Consider the following 12925-nt stretch of genomic DNA (forward strand, 5'->3'; position numbering starts at 1 on the left):
TCCACAATGATGGAAAATCTCAGAGACAACTGATCAAGAACAAGAATGGGAGAGGAAACTACCAGGCCCTCCACAGGCTGGAGGTAACACGGCTCTGCAGACCTGCTGATCAACAGTAATCATCTCCCAGCATCAAATATATGAATACAGTATACTGAATACTGAAACAAATATATGCCTGTTTTCTACTGCCTCAAGCAACACTAGATCCCAGTTCATCCTCAGCCATCCTGAAACACTACATCAAGCAATAAACACAAGGGCAACAAGAAAAAGAGGTGAGTCCAAAGTGATTAACGTTGCAGTTGATCTAGACCCATCTTCATCCTGCCTCCTAACTCCCCCATTTTCCTCCCTTCCATTCTCCTTAAAAAGACATGACTGCACCTGCTGTAGTCAACATTTGTGACTCCTGTCACAACTCTCCCTGTCTCTGCACACCAGAAACTATCATGTGAGTTATTAAAGAAGAAAAAGAGAGAATTCTGTCCAGACTGTCACAGCTTGTTTCTTTCAATGTATGGCTCCAGGAAATGGACAAGGGCATAGACTGATAAATGCCTTTGGTTCAGAAGCTTCTTGGAGTTGGATCCCTTCTGCCTTGAGCCAGCTACGTGGGGAAGATCAGGTATGATGGCTAGAGATATAACCTGTGCAGATGGAACAGAGTCATAGAAACATAGAACTTAGCCTTAGGATGAAAGGGACATTAAAAATCATATAGTTTAAACTTCTTCCAATGGGCAGGGCTGCCCCACACCACCTCAGGCTGCCTGAAGCCCCATATTTGAGCATTTCCAGGGATGGGGCACCACAGCTTCTCCAGGTAGCCTGTGCTGAGTCCCACTGCCTTCTGTGCAAAGAATTACCTCCTAACGTCTAACTTAATTTCCCTTCTTTTAGGTTGCACAAAGGCAGATCATCCCCAAGTCCTTTTCAGCAGGGCTGCTCTCAGACAGCTCTCCTCCCAGTCTGTATATGTATCTGGAATTGCCTTGATCCAAAGACAACACCCTGGCTTCAGCCTTGCTGCACCTCAATAAGTTCACGTGCCCACTTCTCAAGCCTGTCCAGGTTCTTCTGGATGGCTTCCCTTCCTTCTATTGTGTTAACTGTACCACCCAGCTTGGTGTCATCTGCTAACATTAGCACACGTGTACCATCTCCAGACTCCTGGAGCTTCACTTATGGTAAAGTAGAAACCCCTAGAGATGGAAAACTGCTCTGGCTTTGTATGAAGCCAGCCTAAATGCCTAAGGTGAAGGTACTGACACTTGTTTTTGCAAAAGCTCAGTCCCGCGGGAGGTGGGTGAAGGACAGTCTGTCCCGGCCTTTGCACTAACCTCACCCCCGCCGCCTCCCCAGGCGGGGTCCCTCACCGCCGGGGCGACGAGAGGCGGTACCCGGAGGCTGGGCGGGGCTGTGCTGCCCGCCCACCGGAGCCGGTCCGGAGCCGTCGCCGCGACAGGGCGGGTGGCAGCAGACGGGGCGGGGGTCAGCGCCATGGCACAGAAATGCGACGTGATCGTGGTCGGGGGCGGTATATCAGGTGGGTCCGGCGGGAGGGCAGGGTCGGCATAGTACGGGGACTGAGCATCGGTCGGCTGGTGGGGATGATGGCTCCGGGACGATGCTTTGCGGGGGTCCGCGCCCCAGGAGTTGGGCGCTGCCGGGGGCAGGTTGTGGGAGGAAGCGCTGGTGTCTCAGTTTACGAGTCTTTAAGTGTAAAGCGTCCGTAATTCAGGCTGTAACAGGTTGTGCAGGCTTAGCTTTATTTATTTATTTATTTATTTTCTCTGCTGTCCTGCCTCAACATTCTCCAAACCCACGTCATTCTTATCCCTGGAAGTTTGGGACAGACGAGGGGTATGCACTCTGTTGCTTCTAGGTTGAGTCCAGAGATGTCACGTAGAGGCCCTTGGTCACAAATGACTGATGTAAGTGTTGGGATGTCTTCCGTTTAGAGCAGGTAGAAGCATAAAGGAGTGATGCCAGAAAGCAGCTGGGTCATTTCCCCAGTCTCTAGTCCTTCTCAGCCCAGGTGTAATGGAGGTGAGATCAGCAGCCTGCAGAAAGTAACAGCAGGCCTGGGAGCTTTGTTGCACTCAGTGGCAATCTGCTTTTGAGTTTAATCCTGCTGGAAGAGTGCTGTGCATGCCCAGAATGAATCTTGCTCATGCATTTTGTTCTGAGGTGCATGGGCCCAATTAAATTGCAGTGTGTGTGATAGATTATCTTAGTTTTTCTTCTGTGCCTTTGACATATGAAACAGCTGCTATTTGGCCTGTGCATGTTGGAAGGTATGCGTTGTGTTAGTTCCTCTGCTTATGACATGTTAGTCCCACTAGTTCATAATGATTATGCATGTCCACAGATCCAAACAGCATCTCTTGTGTTGCAAGCAAATTAATCAAAATATGTCACAAAGCATCTAGAATCATAGAATCATTAAGGTTGGAAAGCCCAGTAAGCTCATCCTTCCTTTTTTATTTAGCGTGGCTTTTAATTTCCCCTACTTATTCATATAAGTTAGATTAATTTTTGCATAAGCGCTATGCTGAGGTGTGCACTGTGGAAGGAAGGTGTACAATATGCAGGGGATAATGGCGTGTTTGTTCCACAGGGCTTACCCACCTTGTTGCCTTAGAGCTGATTATTTCCATGAGCTGCCTGGGCCTTTAGACTCTGATATCTTTTCCTAAGGATGGTGCTGTGATAAGAAACTGCTGAATAATTATTATATGTTTGAGGTGTATTTATGTGGTTAGCAAAAATCCCTGTTTTATGAAACAGAATTGATTATAAACACACTCCTATGGCTAATTTTTAACTTATACCTTGTTTCATAATGAAAACATTACAGCAAATTAACAACTGTTATGTATTCATGCCTTTTAAAGCCTCAGTAGCATGTTTTTGTACAGAAGCTGTGCTACAGGTTCCTTCTCTTTAATGAGTTGGAATCAGAGTTAGTGTAACAGATTTTAATATGTCCTCGGTTTTCATTGTTGCCATGGGAATATTATCATGGCAAGCTTGCACAGACTTCATATGTTTTCTCTCGGAGCAGAGCAGCAGTGCTGTGTCGTGTTCACTTGTATGCTTCGCTCTTTTCTACCTGCAGACAGAAGCAAGTGGCATGTGGTTGTCAGAAACCAGTTTTCCACTTACTTTTTTCTACACCAGATTGTTCTAAAGTACTCTGTCCTTGTGCTGTAGCAGCTTTTCTCCAGCTTCCACACAGAGGCTTGAAAAATACACACACACAAGAATTACTAGTGACTCTCTTCAGTCACTTTACTTTAGCTGTTATTTACTACTCCTGATTTACCTGTCCTTTATCTGTGTGCAAGTCTGGAGTCAACACTAAGTATTGCAGTTGAAAGGACAGAGATAAAGGGATTCCATCCAGAGGGATCTGGACAGGCTGGAGAAGTGGAACCACGTGAACCTGGTGAAGATCAGCAAGGCCAAATGCTAAGTGTTGTACTTGGGTTGGAACAATCCCAAACAGAAATACAGGCTGAGTGATGAATGAACTGGGAGAAGCCTTGTGAAGAAGAACTTAGAGGTACTGGCAGATGAAAAATTATACATTAACACACAGTGCCTGCTTGCAGCCCTTAAAACCAGCTGTTTTCTGGGCTGCATCAAAAGAAGAGGAGGCCAGCAGGGAGAGAGAGGATCTCACACATCTATGCTGAGATACTGTATCCAGGCCTAGGGCCACCCAAGACAAAAAGATGTGGAGCTGTTGGATTGGGTCCAGAGGGCGCTGTGAAGATGGTCAGAGGGTTGGAGCACCTCTCCTGTGAAGACAGGGAGCTGGGCTTGTTCAGTTTGGAGAACTTTTTCTGACTGAAAACCTGCCAAAATGGTAGATTTATAAAATATTTACACTCCTATCATTGTGGTATTGAGATGTGATTGTACTCTTCAAGTCTCTACTTGTGTGAAGGTTTAATGCACTGTATGATTACAGTATCTCTCACTCCATCTGTAAGTCAATTTCAATTTACTTAGAGAAGAACACAAAACAAAACAGGTCAGGTGTTCTGGGGGCTGTTATCTGAAGATGTTCAATTTGTTCTAAAATAGACTGAAGCAGAGGGCAAAATCAGTTTTTGAAACAAAGCATAAGATGCATCACAGGAAAAATATATGCGAGATGTATAACTTCCTCTGCTTGCTTATTGGTGTTTTCCTTTTTCTCCTTGGTGGATATTTACAGTGTCATAGTAGTTCTCTCTTGAAAAAAATCCAGTTTGTCAAAGAAGGTGCTATTTTTGGGGAGCATTTTCAATCTAGCAGCCCTGTACCATCTATCTGTTTGGAAAAAACAAACACACAAGCATGATTGAAATAACCTTGAGTGATACATTGGATTGGACCCTTCTAAGGGAGGACTGTGACCATCTCCAAGTCCCTCTGCAGAGGGGTACCACTCTCAGTAGGATGCAGAAGGCAAAGAGAATCTTCTCTACTCATATAAGCTCTTTCTTCACATTTTCAATTGTCTGTCTCCGCCATAAGGAGTTCTTCCTTCTGTTTTCAACTGTGTTCATGGCTACTGCGAAGGAACACAAAGCAATTAAGCAGAGCCTGCCAACTGACATATTTTTCACACAAACCTTGGCAATACAAAATAAACAGTGCAGAAAGCAGCTGTGTAATGTTGTGAGATAGGCTGGTAGCCTAGGCAGCCAGGACAGTAGTTGTAAGTCACTTGCTGATACCTCCTAGTTGATCTGAAAGTTGATGTGCTAAGAAGCTTTCTCTTCTGTCTGAAGAAGCACTTTCATCTCCCAAGGCTCAAAGCAATGCATCATTAAGCAAATATTTTCAATTTATTTATTTAACTGTTACAAAAGGCTGGTATTAGGGCAAGTTCATCACATACAAACAGCAAAACAAGAAAACTATCTCAGAAGGAACAAAAAAGTTAGGATACCAAACTTTCTGCAAAAGATTTGTGAGTAACTGTTAAAGAGAGAACTGCTAGAGAACACAAGTTTGCGTGTACCAGTTCATGTTAGTGTTGCAGACTGCAACCTTCACAGTTGTTTGCTTTTCTGCACTGCTGAATTCTCTATTTTTGACAAACAAGATTAGACACAGAAGAAAATGGAAGTCCTCTGTAAGACAGTTCAGTGTGTTGTTTGCTTGGGAATCTCCTGGTGTGATACTTGTAATTCAGTAGATTGGTCATAGTCTAGTTTAGCACTGGACTAGCACCTAACAACACCAGGGGTGGTACTAGATATTAATGTGCATTAGTGTGTTGGTTCAGAGCAGGTGTGCATCTTAAGCAGGTCTTCTGATTGACCCTGCTTACTGCTCTATGGTATGTATCACAGAGCACTGTCAAAGCAAACCCGTTACATTAATTTTTCCTTGAGGAGTCATGCTCTAGGAGCTTGCCATTTGAGCTCCAGCCCCTGAATAGGATGTTCAGTCCGTAGGATATAAGAACTAGTCTGAAGTAAAGCATCTTTCACATACATGACATGGGATATTCAAGGTACAGTTGTTTTACTCTGCAGATCTCCTGTTGTTCTGCATTATTTGCTAGCAAAGACACTGCAAACTTTCTGTCTTGGAATACTTTTAGTTATATGATTCAAAGGTATAACATGGAAAGACTAAACTTTCCACTTTTGTGTTCTTTGTCTATGGAGGCGCAGTAAAAAATTTGTTGTGCCACCCTGTCAGCAGATATGCACCTGCATCCCCATCTCCATCCTGTATGTCGTCTCCTTTCCTAGTTTTATTCTTCCTTTCTATAATTGTCTTGTAGCATCAGTAGATTGCTGAAAGATAAGTTCTGTATTTCTATGAAATTTGATTTGCCCATTTTACTCTTTGGTTTCAGCAAGGATAGGAGTAATTTTAAAGTCACACAATTCAGCGTGCTCCTTCCATTGTGGCAAATGGGTATAGTGTTAATCTCCACCAAATGGGAGAGATATTCACCATTATGACACAAGTCCAGATCGAACTCCATTGCCCACAGTCCTAGAGGCTGAGAGTAGCAGCCCATTCCTCTGGCTCCATACATGGTTTGTTAAGGGTGTCTGATGTATCCAGGGACTTAAAGGGAGCTGGTGAGTGGTGTTGGTCTTTCTAAAAGGTGAAGAATTGTGGCAAAAAGCTAGGTAGGCCTGTTTGTATTGCTTTAATAGACAGCCTGAGCAATACAAGCTTAGACAGCCTGATTGTCCCAGAAGTAAACTTCTAGCATCATGTGTAGTATCATAAACCAGCAGAGAGTTTGCTTTGTTTACACATTTCATACAGTAGCTAATGACAATGAATTTGGTCTTATACATAATTCAGTCAACCAAGAAGGCTTCTCTTCTTCAGAAGTTACTGTTGTGTGTAAACAATCTGGGTGATCTTGGCACACTTCCCACTGATGCATTTTGCTTCTCTGTAGCATAACCAACAGCGGTAGTTAAATAGTTCTGTTGATTAAAAATGAAAAGCAATATTGTTTCACTGCTCCTTTCCAGAGCAAGAGGAGCTTGCCTTTGTGTTTTGTCTCCCTTTCTTAGCAGCTACTTCATAGAGTGATGCAGTGGTAGAGTTTATGTTGGTTATAAAAGTTTTCTAGGCAGTGCCATGGTGGATTAAAAACCTCGCTTTAGTTTTCCTTTACAGAGGATTTATCTTGATATATTTATAAAGCACTCAGTTATACTGTTTCTGAAATCAGCCATCATTTAGTTGGGCTTTAATTACATGAGGAAATTGCTTTCATGTCATTATAGTTTCAATCATTTAATTTTTATGTAGCTGTCTTTGAACTTAACATGGTTTTCCTCCAGGGCTGATAACCTATTTTATCCTTGTAAACTTAAGTCAGATATTAAGGGTCTTGCTCTATGAGATGGTTTGTTAAAATGTGATCATTCATCTAATCAACTGGTCTTTGTAGAGGCTGATGTGTTTAAGAATTATGTAGGATCCTTGTTCAAGATACATTTTTCTGATTTCAGTGGTCAGTAAGAACACACTACAGTACCTTGTTATATGAACCGTGAATGTCTCGTATTATTTTCAAGAATTCATCTGTGCATTTGTATCTTGCCCAGCTTCTTTCCTGTCAGTTTTCAGTATCTCAATTGAGGAGATACTGAGTTCTGAGTGGTTTAGCAAAAAGACTGGAAAGTGCCTACCAAGCCACACCGATGTTGCCTTGACTTTAGGGTCAAGAAGCAGTGATGATGCTACTTAGGGTAGAGCAGGCTTCCAAGAAGAAGAAAAATAAAGAAGAAAAATCTGCTTGAAGGAATTCAATTCATGTTTTCCTCCATCTGTTCTTTTCTTCCCTACCCCTTTCCGTGCTGCCAGTGCAATGAACCCACTTGAGAATTTGTGGAGACCTGGTAAGCAGGCAGCTGTCTTTGTGAACTGAAGAGTTTCTGAGTAAGCTTGGGTGATTTCTATCTCAGTCTGCCTCAGCTACCTCTTGTTTTATTTAAAATAAAATTCATTTTGAGGTATGATGTTGATGCTGAAATTATGCCATCTTTCATTATGCCTAAGCAAGGTGGGCATGTAGCTGTACCATTCCCTCACCACCATACCTCTGCTCTATGTGCTCTGTGGCTAGAACTTAATGAAGAGTCTGGCTATGGTTCATTAGGGCCTCTGGCATCTTGCAATTGCAACAATTAGGATAGTGACCTCTGTTTGACATCCTTCAAGTGATTCAAGAGTTCCACAAAGTTTTAATTCACTTGAAGCCTTTCTATCTATTTCATTATGTCTGTTCTATTACTTTTTATTCTATTACATCATGTCTGTATTATTCAACTACACTGTGTTTTTCAGTTTCTAAAATATGACGCAATTGGGAGTGAGAAGCAAAAAATACTTCAAATATGCTTCCTGTAGCCCTCTGCCTCTCAGTCACCTAGTTTTTATAGATGAATTATGCCATCAAGGTAGAACATTGAATACAGTCTTCATGGTGGACTGCACACAGCAACAGCTGATCAAACAGCCAGTTCATGCTATATAATATCCTTGTGGCCTGGAGCTTGCATGTAAACTTGCACCTTGTTTGCTCAAGTGATAGATCTGTGTTTGAATCATTGAATGTTGGACCAAGACACCTCTTTTGTTCCAGTGTGAGTTAATAGTATGAGACTAGCTTCATTAGAGGCTGAATCAGTAAGTTATGCTAAGTAACAAGCAGAACTGAGGAAATAGTGTGAAATCTTTTGTTTTACACTTTGGATGCTTCTTCTTTTCTTTGTGCTTTGTTCACCTTTTCATTTTTTTCCCCCACCCATTCTATCAGAATGGGGCAAATACAGTGGTAAAGTATTTCTTTTTTCATAACACGTTAAATAAGCTGCTTAGCTCATATGGCTAAGAGTGGTGATGCACTGGAACAGGCTGCCCATATAAAAGTGGTGTACTCACTGTCCTTGGAGGTGTTCAAGAAACAGGGAGGTGTGGCACTGTGGGACGTAAGCAGTGGGTATGGTGGGGATGGGTTAATGGTGGGACTAGATGGTTTTAGTAGTCTTTTCCAACCTTAATGATTTTATATGTTTTCTCTTGCCTGTTATTAGAGAGAGAGGGAAGACAGTTACTTGGAAATCTACAGTGGTTCCCTTTTGAGCCTTCCTAGGTGACATCTATGTCCTCAGCTTTTGGTATCTCAGCCCAGTTGATGTCTTAGCTCAGCCAGGCAATCTACATGCTTGTATACATGTAGGGTGTACATATATGTAGCATGAATTTTCAGAGAATCGCCAGAGCATGATATGGTGGATATTTGAAATTGACACGCAGTTAAGCCCTGGCAATGTAAATCTGTAACTAATAAATGGAATTGGATGAAAATAATTAGTGAAAGATTAAGAAAAAGGTAAACTAAAATGAACAACCATAGAATGAGGACATGGTTGCTCAGCTGGGGGCTTTGATAGCTTCCCTATGAAGTGACCATCTCTAGATGGATACCTGTGAATAACTGGAGAAATGTGAGAAATTTTTTGTGTTCCTTAATATCAAGATCTGAGAGTGACAGTCTGGTGATTTTTTTAGTTTTTATTTCTAGTAAATTCAGATGTGTTTGATATTGTACTTTTCTCCTCAGTAGGCCTAATAGGCATTTAATTTACTTTTATATATCTATGTAACAGTAATGCCTAAAAGGATGCTACCCTTGTAGTGCCTCAGCCAGGAAGGGGCTGAGTCATGCCCAGGTTAATGTGCTAAGCTTTGTTGGTTCTAATACTATGATATGTTTGATGTAGTGCTACCTTGTCTTTCAGTTGTCTCTGCCTGCTTTGGTTCTTTCCTCTGCTTGCTGTGTTTTAAGGCAGTATAAATTGTAAAGTAGCAGAGAAGGGATTATCTAAGCTGAAGGTGGCCCTAGAATTGTAACTGTTAGATAATGTTGCAGTACAGATAATCATAATGAAAATGCAATTAATGTTAACTCTTCAGCATATCATGGAATGGTTGGGGTTGGAGGGGACCTTTGAGACCATCTAGATCCAGCCCCCCTGCTACATGCAGGGACACCTCCTCCTAGACCAGGTTGCTCAAAGCCCCACCCTGCCTGGCCTTGAGTGCCTCCAGGGAGGGGACATCCACAACCTCACTGGGCAACCTGTTCCAGTGTCTCACCACCATCACTAAGAAGTAAATAACTTCTTCCTAATACCTAGTCTAAATCTACCCTCTGCCAGTTTAAAGCCATCCCCCCTCATCCTGTCACTACCTTCCCTTATAAAAAGTCCCTCCCCAGCTTTCCTGTGTATACGTAGAGAACGTATACATATAATATATATGTATATATATATAATGTGTGTGTTGTGTATACACACATATATATGCAGCTCACTGGAGCATACAAAATAACTTCCGACCCTAAGCATAAGATTCAAGTGTGAGCTGGGCATTGAATAGATCTATTGCTCCATGTCTAAGATACTAGCATTTCTTAAAATAAACAAAGCACACAGTAAATGATTGATGCTGGAAATATTCATCCTTTAAAATGCTGCAGTTCCCAGTTTTGTCAGTCTGAAGTTTCAGTGGAAACCTTAAGTGGAAAAATGCAATAAAAACTAAAGAGAAGGCCTGATCAAGGACAGGACAGCTGTGGTTTCAGTACCTAAGCTGAAGCAGAACTGCATGGTAGAAAGTGGTTTTCCACACAAATGCAATAAGCTGTCTTCATTCTACATGTAACAGGGTTTGAGCTAAGGTGCTACCAGTTTGTTTGTCTCACTAATTGCTAGCCAGACTTTGTATTGCTTCCAAGGTGTGAAGCCTTGCACAAATTTAGACTGCTTAATAAATACACCTCCCTGCACTACAAATGAATCATCTAGAAACATTGCCAGGAAGGAAAGATCACATGAGGTTGAGGGCTGGAAGTAGAACTGATGCTCTTGTAAAGTTGCAGTAACTCAGTGGGACGTTCATCTTGACCTCAGTGACAGGGTTATGGAGCCAGCTCACGGGATAGAAAAACCCACTGCCTCAGCTCAACAATGAAATGTTAACAAGAATAAATTATATTTACTCATGAAGTACTGTATCCTAGGCAGAAATGTTACGCTCTATGTACCAATACTTTAAGTAAATGCACGTTTTAGACAGGCAGAATGATAACATGTTTATTTGTTCATTAGGATTTCAGAAACTGTTGCTTTTTTAAATGCTCAGACGCTGTAGGTGGCATTCATCACTGAGCAGTAATACAGCTTAGAAAGAGAGAGTGTTTCCCCTCATGCTGAAACTGCATGTTGCTTTGATACCTTTCACTGTGTTGTTCAGTGCTTGGAGATAAGATATGGAGAATGACCAAGGCAACAATTTTCAGACACAGCTGTAGGCTGTGATGAGGTTCTGAACTGTGATTTTGTCCTTTTCTTCCATGAGATTGAGTAAAATATCTCAAGTACTTTTGCAGATGTGACTAAAAATTGTAGAGGTTAAAGGAGTACATTCACATTTAAAAACATACAGAACTAAGTGAAGATCTGAGTTAATAAAAGTTAATGTCGGGTTGCAGTATCTCACTGTCCATGTAGTCCTTTGCATGTCATCCCTTTTTCTCTTTTTTTGTCATCTAGGACTCCTTGAGCAATCTGGATGCTGCAAACCTTATATTGCAAAGGACTAAGGGTGCAGTGAAGAAGGAAAACTCAGTATTATTCTCTTATGCATGCCGCTATTTGTGCAAGCACTTGGACAGTCTGATGTGAGCTGAGTTTCAAGCTGTGTAGTTCTAGCTGTCTGTGCTGTAGGGCTTCCATTGCAATTCTGAGCATGTCTCTTGAGTTTACAAAGGGAAATCATTATTCATGAGAGCAAAAATTGCTTGACTGTTTTGTATTGAGAAGGAAGGTGCAAAAAATGTCTGTACCACCACCCAGACCCCAGGCTACTGTTTTCTTTTGCCTTTTTTTTTTTGTTTAGTCCTTACTTACAGTGCCTTGTAGGCATTATTGTCTCAAGCCATTGTTTCAATTAAAATATTTTAACTTAGTTATGATCATGAGTGACAGAGGTAAAGGTGACCAGCGCCAGGTTCAATCTCTCAGCAGCAGAGCGGTAATCAGATTTTGTTCATTAGAGAGGTCAACACAAACAAAAACGGTGCTATTAAATTGCTGTTTCTAATGCAATAATGCAGTAAAGAAACCATGGAATATTTCAAGGAGAAAACAAACAGGTGCCAAATGGCTGCTCAGCTACAGGTAGGAAAATGTCTTTCCTCTGGATTTGCTCCCTATTCCTTCTTTTGCTTCAGCACTGCAGTGATATACTGTGTTGTGCTCCTTGCACTGAACTTCAACTGTTCCCTCAACCTTTCTTCATAGGAGAGGTGCTTCAGCCCTCTGATCATCCTAGTGGCCCTCCTCTGGATTCAGTCTGGTGTTACCAAATTGAGACCATTTTTCAAAAATTGTGCTTAGAAATTCTTTTGAACAGGCTGTTCTTTGACTCTAAGGCTTCACTGGAAAAATGTGACTTGTGGCACTAATCAGTCCAAATGTGAGTATGGATCGGGCCCTATCACAGAAATTCAGTGTTACCATTAAAAAATAAATGCACATTGATTGTTCACTTAATATAAGGAAATTTTGAAGGTTAGGACATGAACTGGTGATGAAGCCCATTCATCAAATGGTGCATTAGGATACTTAATAGGCACATAGATATCAAACAGGGAAGAAAGAAGTCAGAAGTAATGTTAAATAGTTCTTCTGATTATTGCGTCTGAGTAGGATCTGTGTGCATTCAAAGTGCTGCATGATGGAAAAACGATTTCTGTGGCTTGAACTTACATTATAGCATCCCCTGGAAGGCAATCTCCTACCAGCATCTCCAAGTGGTTGCATTTAGATAACAGGTTGCCATGGTAACTGATAAAGGCTTGCCTGCTTTACCATAATCTAAGCACAATGGTGTTTTCAGTCTGAGGCTTCAGATAATACCTAGCATCTCTGCTTCTTTGTTGTTTGCACTAATTGTGTATCAGTTCACTGAGTAGAACTGCAGGTGGGGCTGCTTAGCCATCTGTATATACGTAAGTGTGCATATATATATATATTCTGTTGTACTTCTGTAAGCCGTATTACAACGGTTGCTGTCCTAAATACCTGTCCCCATTGAAGTGGTTAAAGTGTCTCAGGTTGCAATTTGTATATTCAAATACTGAATATTGCAATTTATATCAGATTTGGTAGAAATATCCCCAGAGAGAAGGTTGAGATGTTGCTGTATGAAAAAGCATTGTTTAAGAAATGAGAGTAACAACAACACTAGCCACACTTTCAGATGAACTTTATGTTTGAATATGGTTGGTTGCCTCCCTTTTGAGCAACAGGGATAAAGAAAAATCTATCTCTTGTCTAGTGGTAGGTGCAAGATGAATAGGTGAGCT

General features: G+C 41.6%; 1 protein-coding gene across 1 annotated transcript in view; it reads left to right on the forward strand.

The window, feature by feature from the left end:
• The first annotated feature begins 1257 nt into the window (after positions 1–1257).
• The window catches only part of LOC107324272 (amine oxidase [flavin-containing] B), a 48037-nt gene continuing 36369 nt past the window's right edge, over positions 1258–12925 (forward strand). Inside the window, exon 1 of the mRNA XM_015884159.2 lies at positions 1258–1549. Within this exon, the coding sequence (XP_015739645.1) occupies positions 1504–1549 (46 nt within the window). The 5' untranslated portion in view covers positions 1258–1503. The remainder of the gene's footprint in view (positions 1550–12925) is intronic.

The sequence above is a fragment of the Coturnix japonica genome, chromosome 1 (assembly GCF_001577835.2).
Source record: "Coturnix japonica isolate 7356 chromosome 1, Coturnix japonica 2.1, whole genome shotgun sequence".
NCBI classification, from domain to species: Eukaryota; Metazoa; Chordata; class Aves; order Galliformes; family Phasianidae; genus Coturnix; species Coturnix japonica.